At 40.4% G+C, this 17,406-nt stretch overlaps 3 protein-coding genes across 4 annotated transcripts in view; 2 read left to right on the top strand and 1 right to left on the bottom strand.

The window, feature by feature from the left end:
* Positions 1–1,345: 1,345 nt before the first annotated feature.
* LRRC57 (leucine rich repeat containing 57) lies at positions 1,346–6,937 on the bottom strand. The gene is made up of 6 exons (XM_021533513.3): positions 6,863–6,937; positions 6,015–6,185; positions 4,752–4,887; positions 3,474–3,742; positions 2,843–3,028; positions 1,346–2,284 (listed from the first exon to the last, which is right to left on the bottom strand). Exons 2-6 carry the CDS (start codon positions 6,096–6,098, stop codon positions 2,243–2,245), a joined length of 717 nt encoding a protein of 238 aa, XP_021389188.2. The 5' UTR covers positions 6,099–6,185; positions 6,863–6,937; the 3' UTR covers positions 1,346–2,242.
* A 41-nt stretch (positions 6,938–6,978) lies between these two features.
* On the top strand, positions 6,979–11,443 carry HAUS2 (HAUS augmin like complex subunit 2). Its single transcript, XM_021533614.2, has 6 exons — positions 6,979–7,209; positions 7,319–7,411; positions 9,062–9,131; positions 9,892–10,024; positions 10,655–10,763; positions 10,901–11,443. The coding sequence occupies exons 1-6, from the start codon at positions 6,979–6,981 to the stop codon at positions 11,048–11,050; spliced, it is 786 nt and encodes a 261-aa protein (XP_021389289.1). The 3' UTR covers positions 11,051–11,443.
* Positions 11,444–13,977: 2,534 nt separating this feature from the next.
* Positions 13,978–17,406, top strand: part of STARD9 (StAR related lipid transfer domain containing 9) — a 95,766-nt gene continuing 92,337 nt past the window's right edge. For both annotated transcript variants that reach the window (XM_021533517.3, XM_021533516.3), the window contains exon 1: positions 13,978–14,085. In XM_021533517.3, coding sequence (XP_021389192.2) covers positions 14,039–14,085 — 47 coding nt within the window. In that variant the 5' untranslated portion in view covers positions 13,978–14,038. The remainder of the gene's footprint in view (positions 14,086–17,406) is intronic.

Genomic DNA, 17,406 nt, shown 5'->3' with positions numbered 1-17,406 from the left:
AATGCAGTGTCTAAATGCTGGTGGAATAGATGGATGAAATGTGTGTCTTACTGCAATGGAAAATTAGACAGCAGGGGATGTAGGTCTGAAAAAAAAATACACAATTGGTTTATATTGTTAACTAGGGTAATGTTCTATGTCAGCAATTCCAAAATGAAAAAGCTGCAAGCATAATTGTGCACAGAAATTAAATGGGTTTATAGCTTCATTTTTTGTAGGGTGGGGGTAATGAGAAGGGAAAACAGGAAGTCCCAATATAAAACTACTAATAGGTTAGAGTCCTGAAACACCTAGAACAGCATTCGACTATGCGACTTAGTCACAGTTCATGGCTGTGAGTTAAAACAGGCAAGGCATCAGCCAGCTATTTTTTCCTTGCAACAGAAATAAATCTTCCTCTGTTCTGGAACAAGATTAGTTAATTAGGACTAACTCAGTTCCAACCTGTATTTTACATGGTGCTTTCTCCATTTTGCTCTAAAAATGCTTTGATAGCTGTCATAACTCCAAGGTAGCAAAGGAGATTAACAATGAGCAATTGAAAGATTTCTAAATGTACTAGTGATCAAAAAAAAAAAGAAATTCTTCCCACAATCTTACAATTGTGGGATTGTAAGATTGTCACTGCAGCACAGTATTGCCAGATGTGTACATATTGATGATAGACCACTTCTTTGGTGAATGCTGAAGGGGAATCTGCTAACTGCTAATTTTTTCTGTTGATGTCTCATGTACAGCAAAGCTCTAGGAAAAAAAAAAGCTAGTACTTCAAATGAGATTTAGGTATCAAGAAGCTAAAAATTAGAACAAGTGTGGAGGCTTTATTCATTACTCAATTTGCATGTCCTATTCTGGAATCTATTAGTATGAAGTTGAATAGATTTCTAACTATACAGGGCCTTGCATCATGGTAAGGCATAAATGTTCTTAAAGCACTTCCCTGGTTATGCCTTGCAAAACAAAGTAGTCTCATAAACACGGTCAGCTATCAGATACTTCTGTCAACAAGCTAGTAGGTTTTTTTATTAAATAATAGCTGGAATGGAGAGTCTCAAGTACAACTGTTAAATGATGAATCACATCCATCCTTTGAAAAAGGAGCTGATGTCCCCTAAAACACTCTTCTTCTAGGTACTACTATATAAGAATTGAAATAAAATGGCAACAGGGTCAGGGAAATAAATACCTCTCTGCACATCTCACAAAAGAACCACTTATTTCTAATCATAATTATGGGTGTAATGTTGAAGAGTATCTGTTACCAACTGACAGACTCAGGTAGCTGAGTGAGGGCTTTCAGTGACATTTTAGTACTACTAAATAAAATGACAACAGTTACACCAAATAAATTTGAACTGATTTTTTGAAAATAATTTACTAAAATATACAAGTACATTTTCCTTTTCAGTATAAGTTACATAATTGCATACATTTTTAGCTCTTTCTAGGTGCTTTTGGTAATAAGGCAGCAGCAGTGGGCTGACGACTAAAACCTTCAGCATTGCTCTGTACACAAAGAGTCAGTGCAAGGATATATTTTCTAGCAATATACATTTTTCCTGAATACACTGAAGATGAACCTAATTTTTATTTGATGCAGCTCAAGCAAAAGTGGACTCTAGTGCAATTCTTGCTTATTGGAAAAGAAAGCCTATAGAGTGAAATATAAATTAAGGATGCTCAAACAACAATTTGTTTACTGGAAGCTGTTAATAAAACATTTAACTTAACCACAAATATTTGTGCTTCATTTAAAAAAAAAAACCAAAACTTAGGTTATAAACTAAAACCTTATTTGTAAAAGTTCTCTGCAGAACAGTGCTTTCTGCAAAACCTAGTGTTTTGGTGGCAGAACTTCCACATGCTATCATGGAAAAATGTTTCCAGAAGAAATAATCCTCTTGCAAATCAACAGCCAGCTTCCTGACAAAAGGGAACTGGCAACTTTGAAATGCTTGTTCACTTTCTCTGTGAAAGAACAAGCCCTGACAAAGGAGAACATGTACTGTGTTAAAATCTATTGTGGCACAAAACTCAAAACTGGCCCCTGGGCAGGTTTATCAGTTCAATACCTATATTCTCTAGTTCAAGTTTATTCAAATGTGGTCTTAGCAGGCTGTTTCAGACTACTAGAAGATGAGTACTCCGATCATTTCCTTCATCAGTCTTGGTTCAAGTCAGTGAAGCAGATGCTTCTACTCTCTAAGTCTTCTTACTAGTAATATAAGGGTCAGAATAGTGATCATGCAAACTTCTTCTTTGTAGCTGTAAATCGTTCCATGTACTACAAAGAAAACAAAACAAAATCTATTAATTTTTTTTATTAATAGAGGATTCATTACTACTAAAAGCAGCTGAGCTGCTGCTCTCAGACTCAAAAACATTCTGCATCTAAAGCACATTTTTATATGCCAGGCATAGGTATTAGAACTTTAATTTCAAAGACCCCCCCCAAAACCTTTCTGACCTTTGCTGCAATTCAGATTAATGATCAGATCTCCAGTGTTAAGGATGAACTAATATTAAATACTTAACAAATGCTGCATCATTCAAAGCATCCCTTATTTTTCGTTGCATCAAAGTGAAGACACACTTGTCATAATTAGCTATCCTTCAAAAGATGCTGATGAAAGAACACTGACCCTGAATCCTACAAGGAAGTTATCTTTGAAGAACTCCTGGAGATGTTTTCAGAGGTTAATTACGAATCCAGTAGCTATGACACTGCCAACAGACTATTTGGTGCTTTTATTCACCAGCATAAATGCTTAGTATTCTGAGTAAGGGCTTCACCAGGAGTTTCTTAAAAAAAGACAAAAAAACCTCAAAACAAAACACAAACCTTGTCATAACCTTCCAGTTCTCTGAGTTTCTTGATTTCAAAGAGGTTGCCTTCTACTGCAAGCAGTGAGATCTGGGAATCACTGAGGATACTCTGAGGCAGCATGCTGAGTTCTAGACAATTTTCTTCTAAACGCAAGACTTTGAGGCGTGGACAGTGGGAGATCTGCACTGAGATCTGGGAAATCTGTGGAAATAAAAAGAAAAATGGGATTAAAATGGTAGTGATCCATGACTATTAAGTGATCTGTTTCCAACTTACACAGACCATCTACCATATTGTACATATAAACTACATTAATAGCAAGTACTTAAAAGCAATGCATAAGTAACAAATTATCAAAAATCAAAATAACTTTTTTTATTCCATGATGACAAGCAATCTACACATCTCTTTATCACATTCCTACTCAAGAATTGTTCAAATAATTTTCTGCTTGACTAAATTCAGGATATTTTTGTTCACCAAATCAGGCAGTTGGATGTATTGGTACAGAAAATCCAGATATGATTCCTCATTTGCTTTGTGTCCAGGAGATGTCTTTAACTATAAAGTTTTGATGGTCTCATCTTATGTTCCCACGGCTGTACTAAGTCCTAAATCTACATTCCCACAACATCTGTTACCAGACCTGATTCTGATTCAAATTGAGTTCAATAGCCTGCAGCTCTCCCACAGTGTCAGGGACATTTTGGATCTGGTTTTTTGAAAGATCTACCACATCCAAATGGCGAAGACCAGAGAGTTGTGTAGGCACAGTCCGAAGCTGGTTTCCAGAAAGGCTCAAGGTTTTCAGAGCTGAAAGTTGTCCAAATGCAACCGGTAGCTGCCTCAAGTGATTGCCATTCAAGTGTAGTGTTTCCAGTTTTTTCAGTTTACACAGCTCCTCAGGTAAAGCAGCTAGAGAAAAATGACCGAAAAACATATAAGCTAAAAAGCAGTAAACATTCATACTTATTTAATTAAAATACGCTTCTGCAGAGAGTGCTATATTAAGTAATTTCTCACTACCTCCCCAATTTCCAGTGAAGGCACAGATCCCTGCACAGAAACTTAAGCCCACAGACAACACATGCTTCTTAACCATCATCCATAAATGTATTAAAATAATCTGCAGACAAGGCAGACCTCCAAGTCACAGTCTGAAATCACTGTTCAAAAGATTTTAACCTGTCAGTAGTCCTTAGGAACCTTCTGCCAGCATGTTCTATGACACTTGAAATACCACAAAATTCACAGCTTAACCTTTGCCCTTTAAAGGTATTACTCAACTTATAGAAATAAGTTAGGAGATAATTCATACTGTGTCATACCAGCATAGAAACATCAGCAGGTAAGGTCTGCTAGCATCCATTCATCCCTCTTTACACCTACACATGTGTATAACCTCTAACACTCCTGAGCTGCACTGTAGAGTCAAGCAGGTTTGTAAATTATCTTTGTTTTTTGAAAAAGGCAGAAAATAAATAATTAATGCATAAAACCCCTAGTTTCTTCATTGTGGTTTTTTCCATAATGATGGATGCTTGTTTAACAGAAACAATAACAACAGCTTCATGGCCAGCAACACTGTCTGCATGTCATCTTCATTAACTGTTCTCTAGGCAAGTACTAAACCATCTGGCACTGTTAAACACTCATGTCAGGTTAAGTCACAGCACAAAACCTCTATGGGTTTAAGTACTCATGTGTCATTGTAAAACTGGTAATACACTAAGTGACAACAACTAGTTTTGTAGAATTATGATTTAGAGGTTTTTATCCTGCACCTGAATTCCAAAGATTTCAGTTTAGGTGACTAAACTCCCCATTTACATCTTGTGAGAGTTAAATAATTAAATTTAGTTTTTGATAGAGAAAATGAGTTATTGTTTTAAAAATCAGTGGAGATATTAATTAGCAGGCATACCCAGTTTGTTGTTGTTCAGAGCAAGGCTCTTCAATAAGGAAAATTTTCCAATAAGAGGTGGCAAGAGCTCTATTTTGTTGTTCGACAAGTCTATTGTCCTTAAGTTGCTTGTTAGCTTCTGGAGATCTTCAGGAAACTATTGGGGGAAAAAGATACAGCATTTAAAGAGTTGATACAAATTTGAATGTTCAAGTTGTACAGTTAAAATTTTAATTGTCTCACTGTTACATACTGTCATATGTATCACAGTGCCCAATCACCACAGTGTGATTAGCAAATTGATTTAACATGTATTTTTAAATTTTTTTTTCATCGTAGGAGGGGGAAGGGTGTATAAAGAAAACACTAACATCTAGAAGCAGTAGTTTTTCATCAAAATAACTAAAATTGCACATATTACATTTTCATCCTCTTACCTGCTCCTCTTAAACATGCCTATCATTTAAAATACTCTATAGCCAGTTAATAACTCTATATTTAGAGTATGATGTGAAAATTTTTGTCCTGCTTTTCTTTTTAAATAATTATGTATACCATTTTCATTATTCTTATTTACATGCTGTACCACTTTGGTACTGAGTCTTGGCACGCAGGTGAATAAAAGGAAAATCTGACAATCACCATCAAGGAGTCCTGATGAATAAGCCAGTGGTTTTGATCCTCCTTTGGCTTGACAGAGAAAAAGTGAAGACAGGAAGTAGGACAGTGGAAGAAGGCATGTTAGAAAAGGCTTGGAAAGTTACTGTAATATAGAGTTATTTTTGGGTCCATGACATTCTGATTTTTTTTCTGCAGTTGAGTCTTAGTTAAGATAATTTCCAATATAATAAACTTTCAGGATGCTTGCTGCCAGCCCAATGAACAGCCTGTACAAACTATTCATATGACTACAATTAAACACACTATAAGTGCCACCTAAATGTGACAGATTGTGGAGTATCTTTCTAAGTTACAATGCAGTTATAAAATTTGTATTTTCCCCCTCAAGTTTACAGACATTTTCTAAAAGCATAACATCATAACTAGTATTTCTTGAACATATTTGCACTGTAAAGTATAGGCTCATATAAGTGCCCTGACAGATAAATCTTCAATTAGAAGACAAGTCAAGCAAGAATGGGAAAAAAAAGCAACTTAAAATATTTTTCATGACTGCTTATAAGAAATACATGTATGAAAGTGCATTAAAACAACAAGTGGGACTTTCTCTCTGAAAGTGTCAGTCATACACACAAACAGCCATGTTCCCCCCCAGTACATTACCTCAGTAAGTCCCTTTCCTGTTAGCTGAAACACACCAGTTTTCTGCGCTGTCTCCAGGTGGGCTTTCAGTGCACTATTTCCCATGGCAACAGTTCTCTGTCAAGCACACAGAGTTCAAGTGATGGTGTCAGCCAGTTTTACTCTGTGCTAGAGAACGGCAATCCAAAGACTCTGTGATAAAGCAAATTTAAAAGTCATTTTATGTGCACTGTCCCCAACTCTACAAGCACTCTGACACAATGAACCATTTCACTACTGTGTTTTCACCTCCCTCATAACTAAAACCTAGAAGTCTAAAGGTTTATCTAGATTAAGATATCTTCCCTACAGCAGTTTGATTACTGAAACTATGCAACAAGCACGGTTAAAACTAGGTGAGAAAACTGCATATTTCTGTACTTTCCCTCTTTCGAGGCCCCGCAGCGTAAGGAGATTCTCCACGGAGACCGGCTGTGATTTCTGTGGCATCTACCAGCGCTGGCCTGCCGACACAGCTACTGTTTTATTTGGCTTTTTTGAGACCTGTACTCTGTTTAGAGAAGGGACTCCTCTGCCGTGCCTATTAGCGGACAGCCACCTCCGTAACCCCAGCGGGGTTTAATCCCAGGGCGCACGGGTCACGGATTATCGCCGGGCTCGCAGCCGGGCGGTGGGAATGAAGCCTGGGGACAGCACGTCAGCAGCCGCGGCAGGGGATGCGCTCCCCGCGGCCGCGGGCCCCGCAAGGGGCGAGGCCAGCCCTGACCCGCGGCGGGCCGCGGTCCCCCCGCCCGGCCCCGCCCGGCTGCTCCGGCCCCGACCCCGCAGCGCCGGGGGCCGCCGGGCCCGGCCCGGCACAACCAACCAACCTGTCCGGGCGCCGCCGGCACACGCTCCGCGGCGGCGGAGCCCCGGCCCGTCCCCGCGCTCCGCCCTTCCCGCCCGGAACCGGACGCGTGTCGGCGCCGTTCCTGCCACGCCCGCCATGGCGGCCTCCGAGCGCTCCCCGGAGCCCACACCCCGGCCCGAGCCCTGCGGGGCGGACAGCTCCGAGCTCGACTCCGATTCCGAGCTGGAGCTGGAGTGCGGCTCGCGCCTCAGCGTGGAGAGCGATGGGGAGGCGGGCGGCGGCGCGCCCGGGCCGCGGCAGCCCGGGGAGCGCTCGGCGGTGGCCGCGCTGCTGGAGCGGTGCGTGGCGGCGGGCGCCGTGAGCCAGGTACCTCGGGGCACAGCGACAGCTTGGAACTGCTGCAAGCCACTACGGAGCATTTGCCCGGCACGTTCTTGCTTCTGATTGCATTTGTCCTGTTGTCTTACTTTCAAAGGAGACCTTGGATTTGACTTGCAGAAGAACGCCGTGCTTTGCAAAAGTCTCAGAGATGGAAGAAATGGTCAACATGGAAGCTGAAATCAACGAGGTACAGCGTTTACTATTGTCAGTGTACGCTCAACACTTCAATACCCGGAGGTAATACAGGGCCCCGATGAAATACCAGACTACCACATGCCACGTTGTTTCGTGTTTTGAGGAGTCTGTTGACAGTTCAGCTGTTTAACAGTTGCCATTTATTTCCCCAGTGGACTGGGTTGTCATAAAGAAAACAAAACTATGAAACAAAAATTTAAGGTGTAAATAGAAGGATTCAGTAGGCTGCACCCTTGACTAAAGTGAAAATTTACCTGAAATTTTTTCAAGAAACTGAACAATAAAGAAGAATTTGTAGTTGACTTCAGTATACAAAAACGTGTCTCTATAGGCAGTTTTGTTGGTTAGCAGGCAGTGACCTCAGACATTTTGTACTGCTTTAATCAGCTGTTGCCCTGTATTTTATAATGTTGGTTTAGACACTATATAGACTATGAAACTGCTTTATAAGAGATGTAAGTGGGAGAGACATGGGTTTGAAGAGTAGACTATTCAGTGATTAGGGAATTGGCAGGAGAAGAGCACCAGACACAGCAGAAGGATGGGATGCCATCCACAGGGACTGGACAAGCTTGAGAAATAGGCTCACAAGAACTTAATGAGGCTCAACAAGACTTAATGTGGGGTCCTGCACCTGGGTCAGGGCAATCCCAGACATGAGTACAGTCTGGGAGATGAACTCATTGGGAGCAACACTGTGGAGAAGGACTTGAGGTTTCTTGTGGATGAAAAGTTGGACCTGACCCAGCAATGTGCAGTCACAGCCCAGAAAGCCGACCACATTCTGGGCTGCACCAAAAGCAACAGGGCCAGGGAGAGGATTCTCCTCTTCTGCCCTTGTGAGACCCCACCTGGAGTGCTGTGGCCAGGTCTGGGATCCTCAGGACAGGAAAGAAGTGAACCTGTTAGAGCAGTTCCAGAGGAGAGCCGTGAGGATGATCCAAAGGCTGGAACACCTCTCCTACAAAAACAGACTCAGAGAGTAGGGATTGTTCAGCAGCCATCTGGTACTTAAAGGGGGTTTAAGAAAAGAGGGAGAGTGACTTTTTCCACAAGCAGAAAATGCTAGGACAAGGGGGAAGGGGTTTAAACTAAAATAAAAGAGATTAGATTAGATTAGATTCAATTTTAGGAAAAAATTCTTTACTATGAGGGTGGTGGGACACTGGGACAGATTGCCTAGAGAAGCTGTGGATGCCCCATCCCTGAAGGTGTTCAGGGCCAGGTTAGAGGGGCTCTGAGCAACTTGGTCTAGTGGATGATATCCCTGCCCATTGGCAGGGGCTTGTAACTAGATGATTTTTTAGGGCCCTTTCAACACAAACCATTCTATCGTAAGTTCTGTGGTTTAGGAATGAATTGCAGGATCTGTCTTTTCCAGCACAAATCTCCAAATTATTTAGATTGGTCTTTTTAAACAGTCTTTTTCTTATTGACCAAAAAAGCCCCACCTAGTAGTAGAAATTCTCCAGAGGGCAGGGCAACATGTTCTTGTGCTAAGTGCTCACTCTCTTTCACACACTAGCTCTCCCTATGCTGCTACTTTCTCCTTTTTTACTTCCTCCTCCACCCCAGGAGAGTCAGCAGTTTCTGGATAAGTATGTTGAACATGCATTTTCATTTGATGTTATTGCTGTTATAGATAAAACTGAAAACTGAAATTATGCAGTTGGAGAATGAGACAGCAGACATTACTCACCATTTTTACTTAGGTAAGTGGAGTTGTACCATAGAAAAAACAAGAGTCTTAAATTAGCAGCAGATTAATGTTTCATCTGAATACATGACAGTTCTAGAAGTTATTGCAGCAGTTATCCCTGAATAACTTGTTAGAGTTGGTAGGTGTTTTATAAACACCAAAAGCATGTTTCCATACTATTTGAGCTTGCACTCTGCTCTCTCATAGGTCTGTGTGTAATTTATTCTCCAAAAGTGTGGGAGGTGTGGTCAGCTCCCCAGGGTCAGTGCATCATCAGTTCTGAGATCATCAGTAACCACTGACCTGCATGTGCTACTCTGCTTCTTTTCCAGAAACTCAGTGTATTTCTGTTGCATCTCTATTCCCCCAAATTTGCTACATTTTTAGTTTAACAACTGGGTAGTACGTGCATAGATTTCTTTATTTTTGCACACTCTGTCCACTATGATTTGTGTGTGCTTAAAAACATTCTAGCTTGCTACTGTTGTGCTAGATCAGTGAAATCTGTTGTGAGACTTCAGTGCTATGGTGTAGTTGACTTCATCTCACAGAGAATTTACTTAAAACTATAGATAATGTAAAACAATCATATCTATCTCTAAAAAGTAGGTGTTGTGACTTTGAGTGTATGGTGATATTAAATCATATATGCTCCAACAAAAGTCATTCAGATTAATGTGAGCAATAGGTCAGTATTTTCCTTTCTGTCTTCAGGAGAAATTTTCCTCATTTTAGCAGGACAATAGGTTCAACTTTGCAATTTTATTTTATAGGGGAAAAGTGCAAGATGTTGCAAGATATGAACAGACACCTGGAAGCCATACTGAAAGAGAAGAGGGATCTCAGAAAGAGGCTGATCAGACACAGAAGTCAAGAAAGTCTGCCTATTGAGGCAACTTATCACAAGTAGGTACACAGAAAATATTTTTTCTTGTTTACAGGAGGCCAAATTAATTTGAACTAACAGACAGTAAAAATCATGTTTTCAGTAATTTTCCACTGATAAGAAGAGACATAAAAAATCGTAGCAAAACCTCAGCTAAAAGCTGGTAGTTTTCTCATTGATAAATTCATAGAAAGGTAATGATACATATTTTATGAGTATTTACTTAGGTTATTGGTATGGTCTTTAGAAGTCTACAGAATAAGTTGTGATGTATTATTTTAAATAAATGTGCTACATTCTGGATTTGTTATGCTTCTCCCAAGCAGGAGTTGTTACTTTAGCACTGGGTGTCTTCATTCCACTGTTGTTTGCTTGGAACTGAATGTGACTGATTCCCAGACATGCATAGTCCTTCTTCTTACAGTCTAAAAATCTAGCCCAGGTACTGAAGGAATTCACTTCTGTAATTCCTGCCCTGCTTGTTGCTAAGAGTCACACAAGAAGTGAAATTGCATAAAAATTAATTAGATGTTTAGGAACTTGCATAAAGCTGTAAAAAGGGACTAAGAAAAGCAGGGCAATGAAAAAGAACTTATAAGTATTAAGTTCTTGTTGTTTAGCACAACTTTTGAGCTCATTTTTGGTTACAGGTGTATAGTAGAGTTGTTGAATGAGGCAGTAACTTTCATTGAGAAGCTTGAAAGCCATTTGCAGGCTGTGAGAAGCATCCCTCAGATACCACATATGATGAGCAATATGGTGAGTAGTAAAAGAATTGAGCCAGTTGTCTTCTCCAGCATGAAAAATGCAGTGCTGTTTGGTTGCTTAAGTTACTTCTATGTCTTGATAGACTGACAGGATGTATAGAGACTAAATCCAACCCTTTTATGTTTCAGGATACCACTTTGTCTAAAACAGAGGTGCTCATGATAGAATTGGAGGAGCTGACAGAGCAAATACTGAAATGGGAAGAACTGCAAAAGGAAGTGTATTCTAGCAATGTATGCAATACTGCTGACTTGGACTTCGGCTTATCTTTAACCTAACCAATCCTTCTCTTCAAATAGGATGACTACTCAAAGAGCTATATTCTTAGGGTCTTCTGTGAAAACTGCAACATAGGTCTCTTAATTCAACAGAGACTTTGTAGGTAGTTATAGTTCTGTTATTAAGTAACAGTTCTCCAACTATTTACTAAAAAAAGGTCAATGAGCAATAGCTCCTAATAAGACAGGGTACTGAGAAACCTGTTAAAGAGTTCTTTTCTGAAATAGTTGGATAGAAGTCCCTTGGAGCTGGTATCCTCAATGGAAGATAGTTTCTTTTTTTTTTTTTTTGCATTTACTATAGTATCTTTATTCATTTTTGTAAGCATCTTGATAAAACATTGTATTTTGTATGTTGCCATAAAACTTTAATAAAAGCACTAGATTTCAAAAGCTCGGTTTCTTGCTTTTAATTTTGTTTAAAAATCTAGTAATTAAAATTACAGAGCAAAGTCTTTGGTCCAAGCTTATGCTTCTATAGGAGTTCCAATCAAGAAATTTAATTAGTTTTAAATTACATTTTTTTATGACTGATGTGGTCTTGTGGGAAAGCAGGAAATGTACTTGCTGATATATGGCAAGTCTACTAATTTGCAAACCATGCTTCAATGGTAGTGATAAATATATTCTTTGGATCCTCTTTTTTGTTGTTTGCCTGATTTTCAGTGTCCCACTTAGAATAAAACTCCTGTTCCATAAGTAAGATTGGCAGTTTATCATAACCATTGATTGTCCCAGTTTGTAACCCTCATGAAGACACGGGTTGGTAGAATGTTACTGGCAGGACATCTGTAATCCAGGATAGCTGGTTGTCTTTGGAGAGTGCCCAGTTTTGTATTCAGGATGCTGAGAAGACTGAAGTGATGCAGATGTATTCCTTTCTACCTTTGTATTATTTGTTATGTGAACATCCTCTTGTTGATTTCTGTTGCTGAAACGAGCATTCTGCTTTCTCAAAGTAACCACTGGGTGGCTCAGTACCACCAAGTTCACAAGTTTATCTGATTATTGCGTATAAACTTAAAGCAGAATTAAGGAACAAATCTTTGGCTCTTTGTTGAGCACACTCTGTTATGACCTACTTGTATTTGGTCTATTTTATATTTGAACTTCTGTAAGAATCTCATTTTAATCTTTTACATTCTGCAGAGTGTGAATGCAAGACATCCAATTTAACAATTCTCTAGCATACTGTGTAAGCTATAGCTGGTGTTCCTTTGCTGCTGCTGAGAAAAGTTAAAAGGATAGAAACAATTTTAATTAGGTTTAAGCAAAATGTCACTAGGTATAATCTAAGAATATAAACTGGTGTTTGAGTCCCACAAGCATTAATGGGGTATTTGTGTCAACACTTGCTATACATCATTACAGGATTTGAGTCCTAAGTCCTAGGTTACTGTTGTTTCAGATGTGGAAATGAAGGTCTTCCACACAACTGCAGAGAACCTGACCTTTTTAATGAAAATGCACATTCTGTGACATGGGAGAAAACAGAACAATAGGTGATCACAGGTTGGACTCGATGACCTGAGTATTTTCTAACCTAATTGATTCTATGTCTTTTGTGAATCAACGTCCTCTACATCTGTTCTAGGCTTAGTGTCTCACTCTCAATGTCTTACAGTGATGATTTAGATTAGGCACATTAAAGCTGTTTAATTTAATCATTTTAGAGCACAATGAAAACATTGTAGTCAGTTTGTTCATTGTAACTCTGAAATACATGGTTTTGCCATATCCCAAAGAGTTGAGCATATTTTCTTTTACTGTATCTACTTTTGAAGAGTTGACTGTGGAGTTGGTAGAGTTTAGCTGATTGCCATTTGTCAGTGATGTGTCAATTAATTATTTAGTGTCATTTAAAGGTATAAATCTATTGAAGCATACAGTGGTTAACAATTTGTAGGTATTCATTTTAGCATGTCTTTGGTGAATGGAGTATTGGTTTCCAAGGATGGATCCAATTCTTCACTTGGTAAAACTTCTGAAATGTGGTACATTCTTCATTTAGGTAAAACATTTCTGGAGTTTAAGGCAAACTGTCTCATGAAAAGAACTATACTTAAAGTACAAAAAACCAGTTAAAATAAATTTAAACAGAGGTTGTTTATAAAAACAACATAGAACTCTAAAACTCTCATATATGATATTCAGATATAGTTCAGTTTATCATCTTTTGAAATGCAAAACCAGAAGTCTATTTAAAAATTTGCATTTGCATTGGCAAATGGAATTGCCAAAATCAAACAAGACTTGCCTATTGAGCCTGGCATCTTCTTTATGCCAATGCTACTCATTCTTGCATCTTCCTGTAACACCAGTAGCTTACAGTGACAGTATTCTAAAAGAAATTTTTAACAAACTTTCCGTAATTTTTGTATTGCTCTAAGTACAAAACTTTAATCAATGCAACAGCTACATATTGATTTCAATTAAAGTTCTTTGGAAGTTTCAAAATTTCCTTTTAGATCCTAAGTACAACCCACATGAAGATTGGATGTTTCCAAAGGAATCTAAAACACTTGAGACCTTTCCTGTAGCACTAATAAGGAAGGGATACTTGCCTTCCCTAAATTCCTGTCAAATTAATGTGGAGGGCTTACAGTGCTCGGCCCTAGTGATGCTTTAGGAGCATCACTCTTAATCGGGCTGGCATTGAACGCTTGGAAAGGAATTTGAGGAGGAGCGCGGGATCGCCGTCTGTTTCCCCGGGGTGCCGCTCTCCGGGGCAGCTGTCTGGCGGAACAGCGCGGTTTGGATGCTGCAGAGGCTGCGCACGGCTGCTCTGGGCAGGCTTTCCCCGAAACGCCGGCTCTCTGCCCGGGAAGTTTCCGTGCGCTCCCTCCGCGGGGCTGCCGGGGCCGGGCTCTCTGCCGCCCTGCCCTCCCCCGCGGGGCGGGCCGGGCTCCGCTCCTGCCGCTCCTCCCCGTCCCGGCCGGGACGCGGGGCCGGGCGCGGCGGCCGCAGCTGCTGGGCGTGAGCCGAGCCATGGCCAACGTCAAGGTGGCCGTGCGGGTCCGGCCTCTGAGCAAAAGGTGCGGCGGGCGCGGGCGGCTGCGGGGCGCGGGGGCGATCGGGGCGCGGGTCCGTCCGCCGGGCGGGAGCGCCTGTGCGGCGGCTGAGCCGGGCTGAGGGACCCGCGGCGGGAGGGGCGGCAGCCTCTCGCCGCCCAGCTAAACAGCTCCGAAAGTTTGCTTAGAAAAGTCACCCAGTGGAGCTGTTAGGCTGGCTTCCCTCTTCCCGAGCTCCCCGAAACAGGACAACTGTCACACAGCCAGGAGTCTTCCCTTCCCCTTCTGTTGTTGCTGTTTTTTCCAGCGGGAGGCAGAGCCGGATATTCCCATTGTCGCTCAGCTCCGCTCCCTCCCCGGCTTGCTTGGCTCCAATGGAAATCCCAAAAGCTACATGTTACGGCTGGGAAACAACTCCCACAAACAAGAAGATGCCGTAGCACAATGCTCTGGTGTTATTTGTATGTAACACGTGCTTAAAACCTTGCAGGCTTTGGAAATTTGGAGCGGAAAAGAAAAAGCGTGCAGCCCCAATGTCAGCAGCTGGTAATTTAGTCCCCGTGTTAAAGAAATGCTATAGCGCTCCAAACAGGAATGATTTGGAAAATGGTACAAGCTCTGAGGGCCAGTATTTGATTTGATGCTGCCTTTCTTTTTGGCATGAGTCCCTCACGTTGTCTTCTGACTGCATGGAGTTTTGTGATAAATAACTCTTTCATGCAGTAGAGAAAATGATTCTTGAAGAGTTGCCCAGCCAGAAAACTAGCCTAGTTATTGAGCCGGCAGTACACTAGCATATTTTGGAGTCTTTTGTTCTTATTTGGCTATGCATTTTTTATTTTCTTTTCAAAAAAGACACCAGAGAGTTTTGAATAAAATTTAAAATCCCAACCAAAACAAACCTGCAAGTATTAATAGAAAAGGGAAATGTGCAAACTAATTTACAGGTTTTCAACACATTTTTCCTTTAAGTCAGAGTTGACTGATTTTAAAAATACTCTGTCCATAATTTTGTTTAAAATCATACTTGGGTTATATAGCTCTGATTTGTTGTACCGCAGTGAATGGAACAGATTTTAATAGATACTGGCCTATTTTAAGAAGGGTTGCAGCATTGAAGTAAGCTGAGTTTAACCTTTTATTGCTTGGTGTTGCTTTAGTCGTGGATATATTAGTTGATTTTTATCATTACCTTCCCTCTCACTAGATCCTGCTTGGTGAGAAATGTTGCACTACATCTGTCTTAAGGTTTTTCTGGTGTGGGTCACTTTAAATAGCAAATAATAGTGAATATGTCATTATAGAAGTAAACAGCACCTGTAACTGTCCGATAAGGTGTGATAAACAGGAAAACCTTTGGTGTAGTCAGGGTGGGCCAGCTATTTGGTCAATGTAGTTTGGAGATGAGGGCAGGATTAGAGAGGTGGGCAGCTTCCTGTACATGGGAGGAATTAATCTGAGGCTGAAACAGAAATATTTGTATGAAGGTGAGAGTGGAAACTCAGGGGCTAATGGAAAGAGAAACTGTTAATGAATTCCATCACCTCATGATGGTGTAACAGATGGGATGGGTTGGGAAGGGAGGCAGAAACCATTCTCATGGTGTTTGACCCAAAGGCAATAGGCCAATTGCTCCTTCTACTGTGCTGCCTCAGCTGAGGTCAGCAAAAGCATTTTAAGATGGATTTTTATATTTCATAAATGGGAAGAGGAAGTGGTTGTATATTCTCTGTGAAGGCTTTGACATGAGAACTTGCTTTCTAACCTTGAACTAAATTGTTCAAATGTAATGACTTAGAGGCAAATACCAAATACATGAAGGCTTTGAGTAACCTTGATAGACATGGAAAAAAATTCTCAGTGGGCTTAAAGGTCTGCTCTCTTCCACCTTCTTATGCTATTTTCACACTGTCTTCACACAAACCTCTTGCCATCTCTATACACACCCTCAGCAATTGCCCTAACAGGGTACCCATTGCCTCAGCTTCTATTATCTTTTAGGTGTTTTTAAAGGGGAGACTTCCTGCAGCAAAAAAAAATTCAGTTCAACTGGATTGAAGTATTGTAATTTGTACACTCTCAGTTCTAGCCAAAAATACTAAACCTGGCTTTTAAGAGTACCAGAAATTGGAAAGCTCCAGGAAAAGGCTAGAACTCATGGATCAGTTGTTTTTTTCTAGACTACCATGCAAACTTCCTCATTGCTGCTCTTCATTTAATTTACAATGGCAGATGAACACTGGTTTTGCATCTGAAAAATTACTGAAAATTCAGACGTTAAAAAAATGTTAAAGTGGGAGCTGTCAAAATTCTTGTTATATAGCACAAGACAAAGAGCAGTCTTTTTGTTCTGCATCTGTATGCATCACAGTGCGTTCTTTGATAGACAACTATGGACAAATAATCTATCTCAGATATAAAGCAAGCATGGTCACACAAAATGCAATTTTTCCATTGCCTGAAGTTTAAACAGCCTGTAGCCAGTGTTCTTCATAATGCTATCAGTCATTCTGTAACAGAGTAAATTATTTTTTAATTACTGAAATATAGTATTGGTTGTAAATTCAGTCAAATATTTTTCTTGGAGTAGCATTTTAAAGTCTTTATTACACATTTACTATTCTACATACTAAAAAAGATTTCTTGCTTTGTGGTTACATGGATACTTGCTCTGTGTAAATATGTTTCCCCATTAGAATGAAATATGGAAGCCTGAACGGGTACATTGAATTTTCTATAACCAGAGGTAATAATCAGGTATTAAACAGGAGCTGGGAACTGATGAAATCTCTTTATGGTTTATTTCCGGACATCTTAATGCTTGGTCTCTTGGATGTCAGACTTTTGTAAGGAAAGTGTAATGTTATTTTTGGCTGTCAGTCAGAAGCTGTTGATGGAAACACTTTGAATGCTAGCACGTAACTATGTGGAAGGGGAAGGTTGTTCCTCTTTCTTTTTTGATTGCTCTGTGGAGGATGCCAACAGTGCACTGCACTGTGATGCTGTGATAGGAAACCTTACCCTCCAGATTTGGAAATGGTGTGGCTGGCTGAGAAAGTATTCAGGTATTTCAGTACTGTGTCCAGGGCTCTCCTTGTGCTTGGGTAGCTCACTTGATACTGTGTTGGGTGTTTGTATGCTACAGGAACCCCTGCAGTGTTGGACATGTCCTTTTACTTTTTTGTGTAAGCCAGCAGAAACAAATGCTAGTTTTCATGTTCTGCTAGGTTCAAACATGTTTGTCCCTTTGCTGTGATAACCCATCACAATTCTAGTACCTACTTGGGGCTGCTGATTGCTCTTACTGAGAATCTCAGCCCTGTGTTATATAGGAAGAGAGAGAGA

This window comes from Lonchura striata, chromosome 6, assembly GCF_046129695.1.
Source record: "Lonchura striata isolate bLonStr1 chromosome 6, bLonStr1.mat, whole genome shotgun sequence".
Lineage (NCBI taxonomy): Eukaryota > Metazoa > Chordata > Aves > Passeriformes > Estrildidae > Lonchura > Lonchura striata.
The sequence above is the reverse complement of the archived record's forward strand: the minus strand, read 5'-3'. Positions and strand labels throughout refer to the sequence as shown.